Here is a 23458-nt window from a genome sequence, read left to right as displayed (position 1 = left end):
TTCACCTCACTGCCAGCCCCAAAGCCGTGTCTCTTCATGCCACAAAGAATCCCAGTTTTGGCAGAGGTCTGAAAACAGTGGAGGTGATATGCACCTAGTGTTTGGTGTTATATTTGGAAAGCAATATTACTGAGTTTTAAGACTAGCTCAGGAGACAGATATCCTGGTTCCTAGCCTGGCTTCTTCACCAGTTACTACCTGACTGGAACATAAGATAGGTGTGGGGAGAGCTGGGTCAGCCTGCACAGCACACCCAGGGCCAGGCTCTGTCAGACCCCAGCCAGACCAGAGCAAGTCCTGCCAGTATCAGCAGAGCTCACTATCCAACCATGATGTGTGGAAGAGTCATGACGTGGGGAGATACTTGGGATGGCTCTCACTCCAGGAACTGAAATCCTTAGCATAACCATGTAGTGGTTTTTCTTTCTCATGGAAACGAACATGACTAATAGGCTATGACCACTAGCATCAAATAAAATATGAGAAAGTGATTGTCACCTTTCAAAAAAAAAGGTCACACGTCTGTAACCAAGAAAGTAAAAACAGATAAAAAGAGCAAATTCCTGTGTCCATGTGTGGACACAGGGAGGGGAACATCACATACCACTATGGTGCCTGCTCCAACCACATAATTCATAACCAAAACCGACGTGAAATGAGTGCGAGCAATAAATGCTTATTGTTAGATGCCACTGAGGTTTTTTGAGGGTTTTTCCTTAACATTATTGTAGTAACAGAAAGCAGATGAACCAGGTACAGCACTGTTTTACAAAGATCCTATGCTTCTGCCAGTAGCAACAATTCCCTATGTTTCTTTCTTTTCTTTTCAGAGTCTTCCCACAGAGTGACAGTGAAACAATCATGATTATGCTTTTTATAAAAAATTTCCTGGGGAGTGGTGAGGAGGCATTTTTGCTAAGGCTTCACCTCCTCCCTCCTTCTGCATGTATCACCCACTCACCTTATTGGGTAAAACTGTATCAATTTCCTCCTGCAGCTTCTGCTGGACATCAGGGTGAGTGGCCAGTTCATACATAATGAAGGAGAGAACACTGCTGGTGGTTTCATAGCCAGCAAAAATGAAGATAATTGATTGGGCCACGAGCTCCAGATCAGACAGAGCTGAAAGGAGAGGAAAGACATTTCAGGTAAATCAGGTCAATGTAGGGCATCACAGTTTAGATGAAGAGAAATCTAAATGAAGCCCTCAAATACCTAGGGAAAAAATAGAAAAGCAATTCAGAGGCACACTTGGGGTGGTTTCACTCTGATGTGTATCTTACAGAACCAGAATGAGGCAAATCATTTTAATCCAGTTTTCCCCAAGGTCTTCGAGAATGTGGGCCATCCACTCCTCCTCATGCCATCCCCGCCACCTGCATGGCTGTGTAATTTCCAGAGAGAGCATTTCTTCATAATATACTCAGTGTTATGGGTGTACGGGTGTACTCCTTGAATGATCCTAAAAATACTTTATTGTAAGTTAATATGAGGTAGTCTTCTCCCCCAAGAAAAATGTATTTTAGCTACAATATACCTTGACAAACTTTGAGAGAATTTGCAATATTAATGGTTAAATGTAGGGAAAATTAAAGGACGTTTCCCGTAGATATGTTTGAGGGAACTTAAGGGACCAATATTGGACTACAGACCACCTCTTGGTACCCAAAGTGTGGTCCAGGGGTCAGAAGCATCTGGGAGCTCATTAGAAATGCAAAATCTCAAACCCCACCCTTGAACTACTGATTCAAAATCTGAACTTTCACAAGATGTGGTGATTTGTGTCCATAGCCTAGCTTGAGAAGCATGGATTATATCTTTGAGAGGCATCAGGTGATAGATCTAGGCTACAGTTCTCAGAATTGACTACCTCAGGATGTACAAGAATGAGAGATGGGGCCGGGCATGGTGGCTCACGTCTGTAATCCCAGCACTTTGGGAGGCCGAAGCGGGCCTATCACGAGGTCAGGAGATCGAGACCATCCTGGCTAACACAGTGAAACCCTGTCTCTACTAAAAAATACAAAAAATTAGCCAGGCGTGGTGGCGGGTGCCTGTAGTCCCAGTTACTGAGGAGGCTGAGGCAGGAGAATGGCATGAACCTGGGAGGTGGAGCTTGCAGTGAGCCGAGATCGTGCCACAGCACTCCAGCCTGGGCGACAGAGTGAGACTCCATCTCAGGAAAAAAAAAAAAAAAAAAAGTATGAGAGATGGACAAAAAGCTAGATGAGTAGTGTTGATTGCAATCTGATGAATGGCATTAAGATAGCATAAGCTCCTATGATGACAAGTTGGCCCCCCTTCTGGTTTTCTCCTGAGGGAAGGTCAGGGTGGTCTATCACTGGTCTGTTGGATCAGGACTGGATTAGGACTTTTAAAGACCTAGAACACAGAAATAAATATGGTGCCTGCTCCAACCATGTAATTCACAACTAAAACCAATATGAAAGGAGTGTGAGAAAGGTTGATAGAGCTGTGATTTACCAGTGAAGACAGAAGTCTTCACAACTGTGATGCAGTTGTGGGTAAATTCAACTACCTAATCATTGCATTCAGTTATCATGAACCTGATGATACTGATGTGAAATTGAACTATAATCTCAAAGTTTAGAGCTCTGCTGTCCAATATGGCAGCCACTATCCACTAGTGGCTATTGAAAATCAAATTGTATTCAATCAAACTGAAATGTCATTTAAAATTGATCTTCAGTGGCACTAGCCATATATCCAGTTCTAAAAAGCCGTTTGTGTCTAGCGATTTCTATATGAAACAGTAAAACAATAGACTATTTCCTGTATCACAGCAAGTTGTATTGGGATAGACAGATGAATAGATAGATGATAGATAGATAATAGATAAGTAGATAGATGATAGATGGATAAATGATAGGTGATAGATATATAGATAGATAGATACATAGATAGACATACAGACAAAAGTAGATGTAGACACGGACATATTTAAAGCGGTATGCTGGAGTCAGTCCAGTCCTGCTCTCTAGAACCAATAGTTAAATATTCAGGAATTTTATGAGATGGTTGCTAAGTCTTGGTGGCTTGAAATTGACCATGGTCATCATTTCACCACTGTCATAGTCATAGTGACTTCAGTAAAAACCATACATGGGTTGTAAAATTAGTAGGTGAAACATTGAAGACAAAGAGGATATTTACACAGTCTCAGAGGTTTTCCCCACAAGTTACTAAGCCATTCCAAAGGAGAAAATAACTTTGCAGTGGATTAACCTGCTTGAACATACTTTCAGCTAAAATCACCCTTATTGGAACAGTGTGGCTCCTGATTGGATGTTAGATGTATTAGGTTGCTGCAAAAGTTATTGCGGGATTTTGCCATTACTTTTGATTGCTTTTTTCTGCAATGAAAAGTAATGGCAAAATGCACAATTACTTTTGCAGCAACCTAATAAATTTACAGGCAGAAGTTTTGATTCATTGGATCTGGAGGAGGCTGAGAACTGGCATTTGATCTGATGTAGGTGATCCACAGACCGCCGACTGACTTTCTAGCATGCCAGGTTTGCTTAGGTTGCCCTTTAATCTTAGAACATGGCTATCTATGCCTGTATGCCTCTAGAAAGTGCCTCCAGCTACCATTTATAACATCCAAAACCTGTGTCATTCTGCTATGTGGCAGAAATTCTCATCCTCTTGGAATACTTCCTGCACATTTTCAGAACAAGGCTCTCCCTCTGAGTGCCCCACCAGTAGCCTCCAGAAGCACTCTGGTTACCTTTGTGGGACTCAGTGTCTTTCGAATTCTGAGAGTCAATCATCAGCTGAAGGAAATCCACTCGGTGCTAGAAGCAAAAAGAGAAATTTAATTGACAGAAAGTGGCTCCTGAAGTCAGAAGTAAATCAGAAGAGCAGTCCTCGATCTCCCTTCCTAGAATATGGGTCCTTGAAGACCAGAAATCTGATGGGTGTTGCCTGAGTCACCAGTGAAAAAAAATCCATCTAAATTCTTGGAAAGCAGGATGTTTTCCCGAAACAAATCTGGCTATCATGTGAGATGGCTCCAATTTAACCCACACTACACTTCAGCAGGTGGCCTGATAGGGCCTTTCATTGGAGAATGGGTAAAATAACAGGTTTGTACTTGAAATGAGTCCACCAGTCTATGATCTGGGGAAAGCATAATACCAGTAAAATGTGTTTCCAAACAGTAGTGTTTATCCTCTGTCAATTTACTGAAGGGAAATAAAGTGGTAAAGTTTTATCTCAGTAAAATTTATGCCTTGGCATACTAACTGTTGTGCCTGATATCAAATTTTATGTGCTGTCTCTGACTCATTCTCCTATCTCCTTCCCCAAACTCCACTTTCTGCATTCCTACCAAATGAATTCTCTTGCTCTAAACATAAGTAGTCTTTATGTTAAAATCATTCTTTAAAAACATACAGGTAAGTGCACCAATCATATGTATATTATCTAAAAAATTATGAAAAGCTAAACATCCTCCTCTAACTGCCACCAGATTTTACCTTTTGTGTATCTTTGAGGCGACTTTCTTTTATCCTTTTTACAGATTTTCTTAGAAAACTTGTAACTTTTCTTGGAAAAATAGAGACATTTAATACTTCAAGAATTGGGATGAGAAATGGGAAGATTGCTGTAGGAAAACAAAAACAAAAACAGAAAAAGAAATCCATTGAGAAAATGAAAAATTTACCTGGAGCAATTCTAATTTTCTCTACCAATCAGAAGAGTAAAAGACATCAAGGTTCTCAACTGGAAGCCATTCCTTCTATGACTTTTGCCCTCTCACAGGCCAGTGGCTGAACAAGGGCAGGTCTATGCATAGGGACCACCACTACAGCAGTGAGATCAGCAGCCCCTTGTGCATCTTTTGAATGATAAAAGGAACAAAATTCAATGCCTTAATCTCTTTGCCTTTATCTATTGGACTAGAGTCTCCTAGAATAGCCCGAATCATAATCTGAAGCTCAAAATTAATCTTGCTGTTCAAGAAATAGTAGGTAGTCAAGATAGAAATAACACAGCATATCTCTGTCACCTCACAGCATATCTCTGTCACCTATCATGGAATAAAGCTAAAATCAATAAGGGAAAGAAAATTGGGAAACTCACACACATGTGGAAGTTAAAGAATAAACGTTTAAGTAACCAATGGGTCAAAGTAGAAACCAAAAGGGCAAATAGAAACTGTTTTGAGGTGAACAAAATTTGAGATGTGATAGGCCACAATCTCATGGGATTTAGCAAAGAAATTGCTCAGAGGGAAATTTGTAGCTGTAATGTCTAAATTTAGAAGAACAAAAAATCACAAATCAATCATCTACATTCATGCCACAATACAGTAAATGAGGAAAGGCAAACTAAGTCTGAAGCCAGCAGAAGAAAGAAAATAATACAGACTAAAGTACAAATTCATGAACTAGAGAATAAAAAAACCCTGACAAATGAGTATCATTTCTATGAAGTGTCCAGAATAGGCAAATCTATAAAGGCAGAGAGTTGATTAGTGGTTGCATATGATGACAGGGTTTGTGGCAGGGGGTTGATAGCTAAAAATGTATGAGGTCTCTAGATTGACAAAAAAAGTTTTAAAGTTTTAAATGGTGATGGTCACACATATCTTCAAATGTACCACAAATCACTGAACTGTACGTTTTAAGTGGATGAATTACATGGTGATTTACATCTCAATAAAGCAGTTATTTTTATGCAAGGAAGAGAGAAAAGGAAATAGTAGTCCACATACTTATTGAGAGAAAGAATGGATCTAAGAAATCAAATCTTAAAAGCTTCTTGGTGTTTTCCACAAAGGGGTCTTGTGGATTGTTGAGAGAGTCGATATTCACTCCAAATGATGTGCTAGTGATCACGTCCATGCTGTAGGCCCCAAAGACGCTGAGTGGAGAAAGATATGGAAAATTAAAATCAGCACCTCTTTACCATCCTTTCACTATACGTACAACAGGAAACCCACATGTACAGTCAAGACAGATAAAGAGCCACAGACTTTCAGAACTATCTACTGGATCATGTCCCATCACTCTCCATCAGAAGGTGGTTATCGGGTGCCAGTGATGCAGCTGGCCCTAGGCTGGGGGTGATGGAGATACTTGACTGAATTAGACTTACCTCTGAGGTCAAGGAGCCCAGTCATAGGAAGACAGAGACCTATTATCAGAAAACTGTAGTAGCAGATGTTGAGTGTGGATGATACAAGATGTGTAAGCACTGTGCTTCAGCAGGACAAGAGTAGAATAATTAACTCTTCCTAAGGGGCTCAAGAAAGGTGGCATTGCCTGACTACAGACTCTGTGCCCAGAGCTGATTCCTCTTCAGCACTTTACAAAGCAACAATACCCTGTTCTGAGTTCCTAGGAATATCATCCTTATTCTCTATACTCCCTGCTCAAGCTTTGGAAAGTTCCACTATCCCCAGCTTTGGTGAGCTGAGGTTGCCCTGAAGGCAGAATTATTTTTGTAAAATATAATGACCAAGAATGTTCTGGTTAAAAAAAAGAATCTCTCAAAATTTGATTTGGAAATTTCTATAGTAAGTGACCACATATCCCGGTCTGCCCAGGACAGGCTCAGATTACACCTGTTGTTCCTGCATAAGTGTAGACAGCAAAAAATAGGCTTGCCCTACCTATAGCGTTTTTACCACCTCCTCTCCTTGAGACCAGAGGAAGCAGAAGTGGTGGGAATGTTTAGTATTTAGTATTCTACTGATATTCTCAGAAAAAAACATGAAAGGATCAAAGTTATTCTAAGTTCTCCATTATAACTTTCCCACCCTACTCACTGCCAACCAACAGATACCAAGTGCCTTCCCCTTCCACCATCCCATACACTCCATGATTAAAAATTTGGTACAATCACACGTTTTCCCCCAAAGGATGTATTTAGTCTTCCAGAATATCCAAGGTGATGATTTAATGGATATGTAAACCCTGGCCCCTGTGCACAGGGGAGAAGATCCTTTTCCTCCAGCTGCCCCATCTCATTGGAGCTTCCCCATCTTGGGAGACCCATTGAAGTTGCATTACCACAGCCCTCCTTTTGTCTGGTCACTGGAATAACCCAACAGTGGGAATATCAGCTCCATGGCAGGCAGCTGGAGGGGATCATGACAGCTCAGAACCCCAAGGCTGTGCTCCAACTTACTCTTTCATGGTGACAGGCTTGCCTGTCTCTGTTTCACGCCTCAGGTTTCTCACCAACACATCTCCATACTTGGCAATGATAGGGACCATCTAAGCACAAAACACAACACCACCCGTAGTTAAATGTGCAGACTCTAGTCCCAGAAGGACATGGCTTTCCCCAGCATGGAGCAGTAAGTGACATTTCATAATGAATTTTGTAATGTCTTTTCTGTACATAAAGATAAAATACCATTTTTAGGAAGCTCAAATTCAGTGGACTACCCCTTGGAAACGGACTGTGATCTTACTTTATACCTGTCCCCACCAGGTTCATTCTTTAAGTTTCTTATTAAAACTCATCTTGTTTTCATACCTCCTTGAGTTTTCCGCTGGTGAAGGTTGGAGACAGCAATGATCGTATTCTCTTCCATTCTTCATCCTCAGCTATAGAGATGGCACTTTTCATAAATCCCACTGGACCAAAAGGCTAGAGTTCAAAGCAGAAACATTCTGTCCTACATCAGTTGTGGAGATCTCCATGGTTGTAGAAAATGCGTTAAACAGGCATCACATATTCAACAATTATTTAGTGACCATCTACTACGTGACAGGCCCTATGCTAGATGCTCAATACAGATTTATCCCAGATGCCCAGTGTCCTGGGATGTATTTGTGTGTGGGGTGGGGGGCAGCATTCGGGAGACCCAGCCACCTGATGTGGTCTCCAGCCTGTATATCCCAGTCACCTTTCACATGCAGATTATCCACATGGTAGGGAATGTGTTCTTCCAGTAGAACAGACAGAATCAAGACCTAGCACTTCTGCAGTGTAGAGAAGGAGGGGAGACAGACAAGCAGGTGACTTTGGTGGACTGTATGTTATCCTAGATGAGCTGTCAGTATGTTCTCCTACAGCATGGGCAATGTGAAAAAGAGGTGCCTCGATGTGGTGGTTTTAAAAAAAAATAGTAGGTAATACCTTTAAAACTAGGAACATATTTTGAAGAAATAATACGATTTCATAAACATTCTTTTCTCTTAATTTTTTATTCCATTGATAGAAAGAAAAAAAAGAGAGAATTATTTTTGCCAACTTGGAACTGGCCTATCAAGCCAACATGCTTGAAACTTTCTTTCATCTTCCATAACCATATTTTTTTATAATGAGTACTTCCAACATTCATTTATGATAAAAACTCAGGAAACTAGGGAGAGAAAATTCCTCAATTTGATAAAGAGAATCTACCAAAAAAAAAACAAAAACAAAAACAAAAAAACAGCCCACTTCATCTAAATCATGCTTAATGATCAAAGACCAAATGATCTCCTAAGATTAGGAACAATTCAAAAATTCACCACATTTACTCAACATTATACTGGGAAGTCCTAGTGCAATAGACAAGAGTAAAGAAATAAAAGGCATACAGATTGGAAAGGAAATAAGAGAATTGTCTCTATTTTCAAGTGACATAATTGACAATGTGTGAAATCTCAAGGAATATACAAAATGACTTCTAGAACTACTATGCCAGTTCTGCACGGTTCTAGGAGACCAGATCAACACACAAAAACAAAGCACATTTCTGTGTAACAACAATCAATATCTGAAAATACAAGAAAAACGTAATATCATTTATAGTCATTCCAACAAAAATGAAATAATTTAGCTGTAAATCTAACAAAACATGTGCAGGTTCTCTATGCTGAGAACTACAAAACGTTATAAGCAATCAAAGGAAACCTAAGGCAATGGAGAGGCATACTATGTTCATGAATTGAAAGACCAAACAGTAAAGATACAGATTTTCCATAAATTGGTCTATATATTTAATTCAATTTTCATCAAAATAACAGCATGTTTATTTGTAGACACTGATAAACTCATTCTGAATTTTTATGGAAAAGCAGAGGACTAGGAAGTGTTAAAACAAATCTGAGAAAAATAAGTCGCCGGGCACGGTGGCTCAAGCCTGTAATCCCAGCACTTTGGGAGGCCGAGACGGGCGGATCACGAGGTCAGGAGATCGAGACCATCCTGGCTAACATGGTGAAACCCCGTCTCTACTAAAAAATACAAAAAACTAGCTGGGCAAGGTGGCGGGTGCCTGTGGTCCCAGCTACTCGGGAGGCTGAGGCAGGAGAATGGCGTGAACCTGGGAGGCGGAGCTTGCAGTGAGCTGAGATCCGGCCACTGCACTCCAGCCTGGGCGACAGAGCGAGACTCTGTCTCAAAAAAAAAAAAAAAAGAAAAAGAAAAATAAGTCAATAAAAGTGGGAAGAATCACTCTACATGATGTTAAGAGTTACTGTACAGTTACTAGAGTCACCACAGTGTGGTATTGGTGGAATAATAAACACAGTGATCAATGGGACAGAGTAGTACGTGAGAGATGCAAGGAAGTATGCCCAGGTGATTTTTAACAATATGCCCACCTTTCCAAAAATGGCATTGGAAGAATTGGACAGCCATAAGACACACACACAAAAAAAATGACACTTGATCTAAATCTCACACATTATGCAAAAAAAAAACACAAAATGGATAATAGAGCTACATTTAGTAAAGCATTAAACTTTATGACTTTTAGGAAAAAACAGCAATATAGGAAGGAGGGCTAGGCAAAGAACTTTCAAACTTGGCACCAAAAGCACAATCCAGAAAAGGAAATATTAATACATTGGCCAGCTCAAAATTTTAAAAAGTTTGCTCTGATATGGACCCTGTCAAAGAAAAAGGCTTGTGACTATAGGAAAGCAGGAGGGAGCCACATGGAGACTGAGTGGATCTGCAGCTTGACCATGCTGGTCGTTGCACGAATCTACTAATGTGATAAATTTGCATAGAATGCAAATGGGTTCTGCAGCTTGATCATGCTGGTCATTGCACAAATCTATGATTGTGATAAATTTGCATAGAAAACAAATGAGGTCACATAAAGTTGGTGAAATCTGAATAAGCTCTGTGAACTGTATCAATGTCGATTTCTTGTACTATAGAACATGAATACACTGTATTTATAGTTATGCAAGATTGCAAGGTGTTACCATTGGTGGGGACAGGATGAAGTGGACATGGAACCTTCTTGTACATTTTTTAGGCAACTGTCTATGAATAGATAAGAATTTCAAAATATAAACTTAATCAATCAATCAGTATTTTAATTTCAACACATGAATGCTTACCCTCCGGTTTGTGAAGACAGAATAACATTCTTTCACTAGCACTGTTTTGATCATGTTGGGATCTGTGATAGCCAGCACAGGCTGTCGACCATCATAAAAGCTGTGTGGAAAACACAGAGTTGATCAGCCTTATTCTACAACTAGAGCCCAACCCAGGAAGCCAGACTTTGATCCTGACATTACATAATACCCTAGTTGTACAATACACAGCAATCTTAGGTTCTAGTTCATTAGGTATGACACACAGCAAGAGACTGACACAGGAGTCACCCAAGTCTTCATATGATGAAGGATAATGTGGGCCAAACAAGGAAGAGACATTGAAAGGCAAAAGATCTCTTCAAAGAGACCATGGTTAGAAATGACAGTAGAGCATTTGTTAAGCTGGGTGGTGCATACATGGGTATTTCCCATGCCATTCTCCATAATGTTTCATATGTTTAAAATATTTTATTTTTAAAAAGAATATTAGGTCCGTGACAAATTGAAGGCAAGTAAATCATCAAATGCTCACAGGGATTAAGGGTTTCAATGGCAGCTGGTGTAAGGCCTACGGACATCCAGAGTTGTGTGTTCTTTCTATTAGTTACATTGCCTGTGTGGACCATGCCAGCTCCACAGCACCCTGCAGCCAGCGCTGCAGTTTCTGATGAATCGATGAGAGAAGATAAAGTACAAAGAGGCAAAAACTTCTCCCACTTGCTTCTAGTGAACAAACACAGCACTGCACCTCTTCCACTCCTCTCACCAAACCTCTAGCCCCTCTGACATGGAACAGCTGCTGCAATTGGCTGAGGCCACCTTATAAAACTACAGTCCAGGTCACTTCCAAGATGGTCAGATAGGAACATCTCTGGTCTACAACTCCCAGTGAGATCTATGCAGAAGATGGGTGACTTCTGCATTTCAAACCGAGGTACCTTGTTGATCTCATTGGGACTGGTTGGATAGTAGGGGCAGCCCATGGAGGGTGAGCCAAAGCAGGGCAGGGCATTACCTTACTCGGGAAGTGCAAGGGGTCAGGGAATATCCCTTTCCTAGCCAAGGGAAGCAGTGAATGACTGTGACTGGAGGGGTGGTACACTCCTGCCCAAATATTGCACCTTTCCCATGGTCTTCACAACCAGCAGACCAGGAGATTCCCTCACATACCTGGCTTGGTGGGTCTGATGCCCATGGAGCCTTGCTCACTGCTAGTGTAGCAGTCTGAGCTTGACTTGGGATGCTAGAGTTTGGCGGGGGGAGAGGCATCCACCATTGCTGAGGCTTGAGTAGCCAGTTCCATGCTCACAGTGTAAACAAAGTGGCAGGGAAACTCAAACTGGGAAGAGCCTACCGCAACTCAGCAAGGCCTACCACCTCTCTAGGTTCCACCTCTGGGGGCAGGGCGTATCTGAACAAAAGGCAGCAGACAACTTCTGCAGACATAAACATCCCTGCCTGATAGCACTGAAGAGAGCAGTAGTTCTCCCAGCATGGCATTCAAGCTCTGATAATGGACAGACTGCCTCCTCAAATGGGTCCCTGATCCCCAGGCAGCCTGACTGGGAGACACCTCACAGTAGAGGCCAACAGACACCTCATATGGGTAAGTGCCCCTCTGGGACAAAGCTTCCAGAGGAAGGATCTGGCAGCAATATTTGCTGTTTTGCAGCCTCTGCTCGTGATACCCAGGCAAACAGGGTCTGGAGTGGGCCTCCAGCAAACTCCAACAGACCTGCAGCTGAGAGTCCTGTCTGTTAGAAGGAAAACTAACAAATGGAAAGGAATAGCATCAACAACAACAAAAAGGACATCCACACCAAAACCCCATATGTAGGTCACCAACATCAAAGACCAAAGGTAGATAAAACCACAAAGATGGGGAGAAGCCAGAGAAGAAAGGCTGAAAATTCCAAAAACCAGAACACCTCTTCTCCTCCAAAGGAGCACAACCCCTTGGCAGCAAAGGAACAAAACTGGATGGAGAATGAGTTTGACAAGTTGACAGAAGTAGGCTTCAGAAGGATGGTAATAACAATCTTCTCCAAGCTAAAGGAGCATGTTCTAACCAGTCGCAAGGAAGCTAAAGACCTTGGAGAAAGGTTAGACGAATGGCTAACTAGAATAACCAGTGTAGAGAAGAGCTTAAATGACCTGGTGGAGCTGAAAACCAGTTAGAGAACTTCGTGAAGCATACATGAGCTTCAGTAGCCAATCTGATCAAGTGGAAGAAAGGGTATCAGTGACTGAAGATCAAATTAATGAAATAAAGTGAGAAGACAAGATTAGAGAAAAAAGACTGAAGAGAAATGAACAAAGCCTCCAAGAAATATGGCACTATGTGAAAAGACCAAATCTATGTTTGATTGGTGTACCTGAAAGTGATGGGGAGAATGGAACCAAGTCAAAAAAACACTCTTCAAGATATTATCCAGGAGAACTTCCCGACCTAGCAAGGCAGGCCAACATTCAAATTCAGGAAATACAGAGAACACCACAAAGATACTCCTTGAGAAGAGCAACCCCAAGACACATAATCATCAGATTCACCAAGGTTGAAATGAAGGAAAAAATGTTAAGGGCAGCCAGAGAGAAAGGTCAGGTTCCCCACAAAGGGAACTCATCAGACTAACAGCAGATCTCTTGGCAGAAACCCCACGAGCCAGAAGACAGTGGAGGCCAATATTCAACATTCTTAAAGAAAAAAATTCCAACCTATAATTTCATACCCAGCCAAACTAACCTTCATAAAAGAAGGAGAAATAAAATCCTTTACAGATAAGCAAATGCTGAGAGATTTTTTTCACCACCAGCCCTGCCTTACAAGAGTTCCTGAAGGAAGCACTAAACATGGAAAGGAACAACCCGTACTAGGTACTGTAAACACATGCCAAATTGTAAAGACCATCAACGCTATGAAGAAACTGCATCAATTAATAAGGAAAATAACCAGCTAATATCATAATGACAGGATCAAACTCAAACATAACACTATTAACCTTAAATGTAAATGGGAGAAATGCCCCAATTAAAAGACACAGACTGGCAATTGAATAAAAAGTCAAGACCCGTTGTGTGCTGTATTCAGACAACCCACCTCACATGCAAAGACATACATAGGCTCAAAATAAAGGTATGGAGGAAGATCTACCAAGCAAATGGAAACCAAAAAAAAAAAAAAAAAAAAAAAAAAAAAAAAAAAAATGCAGGGGTTGCCTGGTCTCTGATAAAACAGACTTTAAACTGACAAAGATCAAAAGACACAAAGAAGGGCATTATAATGGTGACGGGATCAATTCAACAAGAAAAGCTAAATATCCTAAATAAGTATGCACCCAAATACAGGAGCACCCAGATTCATAAAGCAAGTTCCTAGAGACCTACAAAGAGACTTAGACTCCCCACACAATAATAATGGGAGATTTTAACACTCCACTGTTGATATTGACAGATCAACAAAACAGAACATTAACAAGGATATTCAGGACTTGAACTCAGCTCTGGACCAAGAAGACCTAATAAACATCTACAGAACTCTCCACCCCAAATCAATAGAATATACTTCTGAGCACCACATCACACTTACTCCAAAATTGACCACATAATTGGAAGTAATACACTCCTCAGCAAATGTAAAAGAACAGAGATCACAACAAGCTGTCTCTCAGACCACAGTGAAATCAAATTACAACTCACGATTAAGAAAGTGACTCAATTGCACAACTATATGGAAACTGAACAACCTGCTCCTGAATGACTACTGGGTAAATAAGGAAGTGAAGGCAGAAATAAAGATGTTCTCTGAAATCAATGAGAACAACGATACAACGTACCCGAATCTCTGGGACACATTTAAAGCAGTGTGTAGAGGGAAATTTATAGCACTAAATGCCCACTAGAGAAAGCAGGAGAGATCTAAAATCGACACAGTAACATCACAATTAACAGAACTAGAGAAGCAAGAGTAAACAAATTCAAAAGCTAGCAGGAGACAAGAAATAACTAAGATCAGAGCAGAACGGAAGGCGATAGAGACACAACAAACCCTTCAAAAAATCAATGAATCAAAGAGCTGTCTTTTTTTTTTTTAAAGATCAACAAAATACATAGACTGCTAGCAAGACTAATAAAGAAAAAAGAGAGAAGAATCAAATAGATGCGATAAATAATGATGAAAAGGATATCACCACTGGTCCTGCAGAAATGCAGATTACCATCAGAGAATACTATAAACACTTCTATGCAAATAAACGAGAAAATCCAGAAGAAATGGATAAATTCCTGGACCCATACCCCCTCATAAGACTAAACAGTGAAGAAGCTGAATCTCTGAATAGACCAATAACAGGTTCTGAAATTGAGGCAATAATTAATAGGCTACCAACCAAAAGAAGTCCAGGACCAGATGAATTCACAGTCAAATTCTACCAGAGGTACAAAGAGGAGCTGTTATCATTCCTTCTGAAACTATTCTGAACAATAGAAAAAGAGGGAATCCTCCCTAACTCATTTTATGAGGCTAGTGTCTCCTGATACCAAAGCCTGGCAGAGACATAACAAAAAAGGGAATTTTAGTCCAATATCCCTGATGAACATCGATGCAAAAATCCTCAATAAAATACTGGCAAATCAAATCCAGCAAAACATCAAAAAGCTTATCCACCAGGATCAACTCAGCGTCATCCCTGGGATGCAAGGCTGGTTCAACATACCAAATCAATAAAGGTAATCCATCACATAAACAGAACCAATGACAAAAACCACATAATTTTCTCAACAGATGCAGAAAAGGCCTTTGACAAAATTCAACAGCCTTTCATTCTAAAAACTCTCAATAAACTAGGTATTGATGAAACATCTCAAAATAGTAAGAGCTATTTATGACAAACCCACAGCCAATATCATACTGAATGGGCAAAAACTGGAAGCATTCCCTTTGAAAACTGGCACAAGACAAAGATGCCCTCTCTCACCACTCCTATTCAACACAGTGTTGGAAGTTCTGAATAGGGCAATCAGGCAAGAGAAAGAAATAAAGGATATTCAATTAGGAAAATTAGATGACATGATTGTATATTTAGAAAACCCCATCATCTCAGCCCAAAACTTCCTTAAGCTGATAAGCAACTTCAGGAAAGTCTCAAGATACAAAATCAATGTGCAAAAATCACAAACATTCCTATACACAAACAATAGACAAACAGAGAGCCAAATCATGAGTGAACTCCCATTCACAATTACTACAAAGAGAAGAAAATACCTAGGAATCCAACTTACAAGGGATGTGAAGGACCTCTTCAAGGAGAACTACAAACCACTGCTTAATGAAATAAAGAGGACACAAACAAACGGAAGAACATTCCATGCTCATGGATAGGAAGACACCATATCATGAAAATGGCCATACTGCCCAAGGTAATTTATAGTTTCAATGCTATGCCAATTAAGCTACCACTGACTTTCCTGACAGAATTGGAGAAAACTACTTTAAAGTCCATATGAAACCAAAAAAGGGCCCACGTAGCCAAGACAATCCTAAGCAAAAATAACAAAACTAGAGGCATCACGCTACCTGACTTCAAACTATACTTCAAGGATACAGTAACCAAAACAGCATGGTACAGGTACCAACACAGATATATATACCAATGGAACATAGCAGAGGCCTCAGAAATAACACCACGCATCTACCACCACCTGATGTTTGACAAACCTGACACACACAAGCAATGGGGAAAAGATTTCCTATTTAATAAATGGTGTTGGTGAAACTGCCTAGCCATATGCAGAAAATTGAAACTGGACCCCTTCCTTACACCTTATACAAAAATTAACTCAAGATGGATTAAAGACTTAAGTGTAACACCTAGGACCATAAAAATCCTAGAAGAAAACCTAGGCAATACCATTCAGGACATAGGCAAGGGCAAAGACTTCATGAATATAACACCAAAAGCAATGACAACAAAAACTAAAATTGACTAATGGGATCTGATTAAACTAAAGAGCTTCTACACAGCAAAAGAAACTATCATCAGAGGGAACACACAACCTATAGAATGGGAGAAAATTTTTGCAATCTATTCATCTGACAAAGGGCTAATATCCAGAATTTACAAAGAACTTAAACAAATTTACAAGAAAAAAAGCAAACAACCCCATCAAAAAATGGGCACAGGATATGAACAGACACTTCTCAAAAGAAGACTTTTATGCAGCCAACAGACATGTGAAAAAATGCTCATCATCACTGGTCATTAGAGAAATGCAAATCAAACCACAATGAGAAAGCATCTCATACCAGTTAGTATGGTGATCATTAAAAAGTCAGGAAACAACAGATGCTGGACAGGTTGTGGAAAAATAGGAACACTTTTACACTGTTGGTGGGAGTGTAAATTAGTTCAACCATTGCAGAAAACAGTATGGCGATTCCTCAAGTATCTAGAACTAGAAATACCATTTGACCCAGCAATCCCATTACCAGGAATATACCCAAAGCATTATAAATTATTCTACGATAAAGACACATGTGCACGTATGTTTATTGCGGAACTATTCACAATAACAAAGACTTGGAACCAACCCAAATGTCCATCAGTGACAGACTGGATAAAGAAAATGTGGCACATATACACCATGGAATACTATGCAGCCATAAAAAAGGATGAGTTCATGTCCTTTGCGGGGACGTGGATTAAGCTGGAAACCATCATTCTCAGCAAACTATCACAAGATCAGAAAACCAAACACCGTGTGTTCTCACTCATAAGTGGGAGTTGAATGATAAGAACACATGGACACAGGGGAACATCACACATTGGGGCATGTTGTTGGGTGGGGGGCTAGGGGAGGGATAACATTAGGAGAAATACCTAATGTGGGTGACGGGTTGATGGGTGCAGCAAACCACCATGGCACGTATATACCTATGTAACAAAACTACACATTCTATGCATGTAACCCAGAACTTAAAGTATAATTTAAAAAATAAAAATAAAATAAATAAAATAAAATCACAGTCCATCAGCCTGCCAGGGAACACAGTGATTAAGAATATTCAGCATTTCTTCAAATTCAGCAGAAAGGTATAGACAAAGAAATGCTTATATACCCTTCTATTAAAAAGTCTTGACTTAAATTTAATAACAAAACAGAATGAAAAGTTCCACACTTGCAGAGAAAATTACAAAAACAACAACAGCAGAGCATAAGTGATTTGCCAATCTGTTTCTCTATTGTCTCTCACCCTCCATTCAAAAGCACTTTAAATCCAAAGTGTAAATGAAAGGGTTTTGGTTTTTAATTGAAAGTGAATTGATGTGGGAAGGAGATGATGCCATGCATTTATGAGCACGTATTAGAAGTATTTGAGACAATGCATGTAATAAAAGGGCACCTAAGGAAGAAAAAAAGAAGAGGGAAATAGGCAGACACTGGACACAGCGTGATGCTATGAGTCCCTGGGCCACCAAAGTCTGGAGAAAAGTGGTAACCACAATGCTCCCAGCCTAGTTCAGACTGTAGAACTCGACACCTGGTGACCCATGGGATCCTTGTAGGACAAGCTTTGAAAAGTTTTACAATAGCGAGTGTGAATGTTGTCAGAAGCAAAATGATGTTGTGTGTGTGTGTGTGTGTGTGTGTGTTTAAAAACCCTGACAAATAAATCAAAGAAGGCTATGAAGAGAGGATTCTCATGCTTGTATGCCTGATAACAAAACTATCACAAAAGACTTTGCAAAACTACAAGCTTGCACAAAGGCCATCCCAACATTAAACAAAAATATTTCTACAAGGGCACCTAATCAGCAACTGCCTGTCCAATCCTGGCATGGTGTCACCCTTGCTATTGATCTTTGTAGCGAAGGATAATTATTTCAAAACTGATATGAAATCCTCCTCATATTTTCCTTGGAGACTCTTTGTCTTGCTTTACTTCTGTGAGTTTGCACATAGTTTATAATGGCATGCAGATTCCCATTGCAATACTCTACTCCCAAGTAAATATCCTCTTCTTTCAGAGAACTCTCTTTGTAGTTAGGTTGACAAGAGCTTCATCCCAAGAGGCTTTGGGCTGAGACTGTCCTCTGTGCAGTGGGGTAACCTCATCATATGAGCAAGTCTATCCAATGGAAGTTTCTAGAATACTCACCCCCACACTTTTCCATACTTTTTATAACATTCCATATCAAACTGCCAAAAGCCCTGGGAGGAGAAACAAAATGATATTTGATTATTATTTTAAATGTACTTAACCCTGCGTCTAATTGGGATGAAAACAGTTGAATCCAATGAAATTAGACTTGCTGGCAGTTACAGGAAGCTTATTTAGAGACATCAAAAAGGAAATAAGTGAAAACAGAGGAAGTATTTGAAATGGGAAACTTAAAATCACTCTTGAATTTTCTCCAAGTGTTGTGGATACTGAATGACTTATCCTTGTGTATAAATACTAAGTACCTCCTTGTCTTTCTGATGTCTTTTTGCTTTTTCATGTGTTGTCTCTAAAATCTCAAGAATCCCTGAATGATCACCTCCAGGGGCATGTGGGGAAACTGAGGCTGAGGGAAAGTGAATGAGCATCAGAAGAGAATGCGCAGTCTTTCATCTCCTTGTTCGTCATCCTTTTCTTTTATTTCATGAGCTCACTCCAGAGTTCTAGCAGAATTAGAAAGTTACAGACACCAGGGACCTCTTTTAGTCTAGTAGACTTAGATAAATATGAGGCATGTTGTTGAGTGAGAAATGAGTGAGTGACAGAATGACAAAGTGGACTTGCTTTCCAGTTTTCCAGCTTAACATGGAAGTTCTGAGAAAATGTCCCCTCTACACATCGTACACAGCCAATAACAACACTTGCTCGGAGTTTTCACTGAAACTTAAAAACAAATCTTCCTGTATCTACATTTCAGGGGTGACATTTTCACTGTGCAAACAAAGGTCCCAGGAATGTGTATCTTGGGGGTACATCTACTAAAGAGCTGACCTGGAGAAGGTGGTGGGGAAATTATTTTTTTGCACAGGGAAAAAATATGAAATTCCTGGGTAGTAATTAGACAACAAAGCCCTCACCTGAGAGAATTAGAATCTGAGAAACAAGTCTCAGATATGCAGGAAAGATGATGTAAGCCAGAGAGCTGACTGCTGCTGCTGGCCATGTGGACATGGGCTCCTAATTTTCCATCCAGGGCCCAGGCCCGGGGCAGAGCATCAGACCAGGTTAGGAACAAAGGCTCGGCCAAAGTTCACGGTCCACGTGGCACATATGATATTCTATTCAGCAAAATTAAATATTTAATAATTTCATCAAATCATCCCCTTTCTAGTGATTTTGAATGTGATTCCATCTTCATGTAAAACAAAACCCCACACATTCATTTTGTGCTTAAATATCTGAGTTTCATAGACAACCACTATCTCATCTCAGTTATATCCACTCCTTGATCAGACTTACCCATAGGGTGCAGCCTTTGAAGGAAAAGAAGTAAAGCAGAACCCCTTTGTTCTGACTCTCAAAGCTGCAAAAAATGTCATGGGGAGTAAGAGCTGGGGTAGAGTCATGGAGATACCCTTGGGGAATTTAGCATTTTTTGGAGAGGATTGAAGCAGGTGCAAATGACCAGTGGTAAATACTTGGGCTCCCTAACAAACTGAGTTTCAAACCTGTCCAGAAGGAAGGGAAAAAAGGTTACTCAAGAGCTCTTGCTACAGAGAGGAAAGTTTGACTCTCATGTACACAGATTACAAGCCACAATCAGGAGGTCCTTTTCCTACTTTTAATACTAACTAAGTATGACTGTACCTTCCTGGGAACCTGCATGGAGCAAAAAGAAAATCTTCTTTATGGTGCTCATAAAGTCTGCACATCAAGTTCTCAACATCAGGTTGCTGATCTACCTGAGATTTGGGCTGCTCAACTGAAGCAAACCTGAGGTTCCTGAGAGTTAGCAAGAGAGTCCCGGTGTAAACCTTGCCATGCTCTGGGTGATGCCTACACACTGTTTCTGAAAGTGTAAAACCTCAGACTTTCCTCCTGAGGAGAAGCATTTTCACTGATGGAACTAAGCTGCTCTTTGCAATCATGAGAAGCAAAAGAGAGAGCTCAAAAACACTCACCTTACGGTAGGACAAAACATTTCCCAATAAAGGCAAAGGTGTGGGCCCTGGAATTCCAAGCTTCTTAAAAAGTCCATGTGAATGGGTTCCATATCTACAAAGTGAAACAGAAATCAGGTCTCAGGGATTGTGACTTTATAGATATAGGGGTTGATGAGTCACTGACGGAGGAACTGGAATGCTCAAGAAAAAGAGGTAACATTAATGCAATAAATAATAACAGTAACTCTGATGGCAATAATTAAATTTCTTCATCAGGTCCTTTCCCACCCCCACTGTGAGATCCCAAAAAGTCACAATTGATTAGCTAAAAGCAGCTGAAGCCTTCAAGGTCCCAATCCTGAAGCAAATACTTGAAAAATGTCCTCAAACGTGAGTGCTCCTGAAAGGTTCAGGCGGGAATTCTTCCAGGTCTCCTCATTCCCTTATGTCTATTTAGTAAGTGGCCTCTTCCCAAATTTGGGGAGTCTCATCCTAGGTAGAAAGGGTGACTTTTCTTTTGTCTTTAGCCGTGATGATGAGATTTTGCATCACTGCATCCACTTGGTCACAGAGGGTCACTGAGAGCCTATGGTGACCCTGTCTTTAGAATTTGCTCAGAGGCTTTTATGCTTTCCCTTCCCTCGAAGTTCTGACCCTGTTTTAGGATCTGGCCCTTCTTAAACCGTCATTCACAGAGAGGTCTTGGAGGAGTCACAGAATCCTTATTTCTACAGACTGACAACTGTGCTCAAGGCTTCCATTGGCCTCATAGAAATGTGAGCAGCTTTCAGCTACAACTCAGTCTCTGTGGTCAGATGATCTGGTTGATTTGACCTGTTGGTAAGGATGATTGACTCATAGTTCCCTGAATGACAGTGTGCAGAAGAATCACAACTAAAGAACCAATTTCCAGGTCATTCCTCCTCTTGTGGAATCTAGCCTTCCAACTGGCGATATTCATTTGATAAGCACAGTGTCAGCAACATGGTCTGAATCTGTACCCCTACCCAAATCTCATGTTGAAGTGTAGTCCCCAATGCTGGAGGTTGGGCCTTGTAGAAGGTGATTGGATCCTAGGGGCAGTTTCTCATGATTTCACACCATCCTGCCTTTGGTGTTTTCCTCATGACAATGAGTTTTTATGAGATCTGGTGGTTTAAATGTGTGTGGCACCTCCTCCCCACTCTCTCTTGCTTCTGCTCCAGCCGTGTAAAGATCTGCCTGCTTCTCCTTCACCGTCTGTCATGATTGTAAATTTCCTGAGGCCTCTCTAGAGGCAGAAGTCACTATGCTTCCTGTACAGCCTGCAGAACCATGAGACAATTAAATCTCTTTTCTTTATAAATACCCAGCCTCAGGTATTTCTTTATAGCAATGCAAGAAAGGACTAATACAGCCAGACATGCTCATTTTTCTCAAGGTGATCAATCACAAAGCAGTCAGTTTATTGCCTCTGCACATCAACTGTCTCTGTAGGAAAACCCGTTAATGCTGCTGCTCCCTATGGCAGGCCTGCTTGCAACTCATCTTTGATGGGTCATGTATGGACTCCCCCAACCAGGGGTTCTGGATGTCTGAAGACCTTCCCCGTCTGACGTAACTGAAGAGTGGAAACTGGAGGAAGAAGAAAAGCTGATGGAGGCCGGGCGTCGCAGCTCACGCCTGTAATCCCAGCACTTTGGGAGGCCGAGGTGGGCAGATCACAAGGTCTGGAGATTGAGACCATCCTGCTAACATGGTGAAACCCCGTTTCTACTTAAAATACAAAAAATCAGCCAGGTGTGGTGGCGGGCGCCTGTAATCCCAGCTTCTTGGGAGGCTGAGACAGGAGAATGGCGTGAACCCGGGAGACGGAGCTTGCAGTGAGCCCAAATCGTGCCACTGCACTCCAGCCTAGGTGGCAGAGCAAGACTCTGCCTCAAAAAAGAAAAAGAAAAGCTGATGTAAGAGGTCACCATCCATCAATTCAACCATGAATCTGCTAGTCCCACAACGTGGACTCCAGAGAGACAAATTAGGAAAATGTGGCTGAAAAGCATAGTGTGTATAAATGGATCCATATGCCTCATATGTGCTTTCAGCTGAAAGGCAGGGGCCTTCTAATGTCCACGTACCCTCCTGCTGATAGCAAAAGATGTAGTATTCCACATAAGTAAACATAAAATGTTCCAGACAGTTGAATTAAGACCTTGCTTTCTCTTATTTAAAGGGTAGCCCTTAAGGCAGTATAGGTTCCAAACATTCTGTGCAAACCCAGTGACTGATGATATACGGTAAAATACAACTGAGAAATGGCATGGAGGCTTATGTTTGGAGGACCCAGCAGAGCCAGCATAGCCAGGCCCAATAGTGCATTTGGATCCTTGCCCCCAGAACAGTTAGTGGATGTGTGTGCACCATCTGCCAAAACCAGGGTGGCCTTTGGTTTTCCCACTCCAGTTCCTTCCTTTGTTGTCACAGCCATGACAAATCAGTGACACTAATGTCTGCTTCTAAACTTTCTACAAGTTACATGGTCTCTCAGGCCAGGACAAACTATTGAGTTAATGTGTCAGCAGCATTGGCCCCCGAGGAAAGATCTAAGTGAATGTCTAGACTCACATGGTTCCATGTCAAGGCAGAGGCTAGGCTGGGCAAACTGTTTAGTTTCTTTCCAGCTCCCTCTGTTTGGTAGAGTAATGCTGCTTTTGGTTCCAATGAAGAGGCTAACAGAAAAGCCAGTCATCTAGTGCACTTAATTGTGTTGGCCTAAGGAGGGCATGGTCTACACTACAGCTTCTGACTCCTGGGCTGTACCGGCATCATCTAAGGCAAAGGTATTGTCTGCCTGGCTGCCCGAATCTGTAGTGACAGCCCCACAACATGGCCAACCACACACAGAGTGACACAGATGGTGCCCCTGTGTCCAGGCTTGAAGCAGATGAGATGTGAACATGTTTGTCCTTTGAGTGACCTCCACTAGGGGGCCAGGACCCATGAATATCTCTTTGGAATTCTACCCTGAAGAATGAGGAATATTTTCTCACTTCACCTTGATCCTACCTGGATGC

At 41.1% G+C, this 23458-nt stretch overlaps 1 protein-coding gene across 1 annotated transcript in view; it reads right to left on the bottom strand.

Moving 5' to 3' along the window:
* CYP3A4 (cytochrome P450 family 3 subfamily A member 4) overlaps window positions 1–23458 on the bottom strand; it is a 30538-nt gene that overhangs the window by 5560 nt on the left and 1520 nt on the right. The window contains exons 2-10 of the mRNA XM_037990561.2: window positions 20427–20520; window positions 18463–18515; window positions 10326–10425; window positions 7516–7629; window positions 7162–7250; window positions 5744–5892; window positions 4503–4630; window positions 3752–3818; window positions 962–1122 (exon numbers count right to left, since the gene is read on the bottom strand). Of these exons, the coding sequence (XP_037846489.2) occupies window positions 962–1122; window positions 3752–3818; window positions 4503–4630; window positions 5744–5892; window positions 7162–7250; window positions 7516–7629; window positions 10326–10425; window positions 18463–18515; window positions 20427–20520 (955 nt within the window). The remainder of the gene's footprint in view (window positions 1–961; window positions 1123–3751; window positions 3819–4502; window positions 4631–5743; window positions 5893–7161; window positions 7251–7515; window positions 7630–10325; window positions 10426–18462; window positions 18516–20426; window positions 20521–23458) is intronic.

This window comes from Chlorocebus sabaeus, chromosome 28 (genome assembly GCF_047675955.1).
Source record: "Chlorocebus sabaeus isolate Y175 chromosome 28, mChlSab1.0.hap1, whole genome shotgun sequence".
Lineage (NCBI taxonomy): Eukaryota > Metazoa > Chordata > Mammalia > Primates > Cercopithecidae > Chlorocebus > Chlorocebus sabaeus.
The sequence above is the reverse complement of the archived record's forward strand: the minus strand, read 5'-3'. Positions and strand labels throughout refer to the sequence as shown.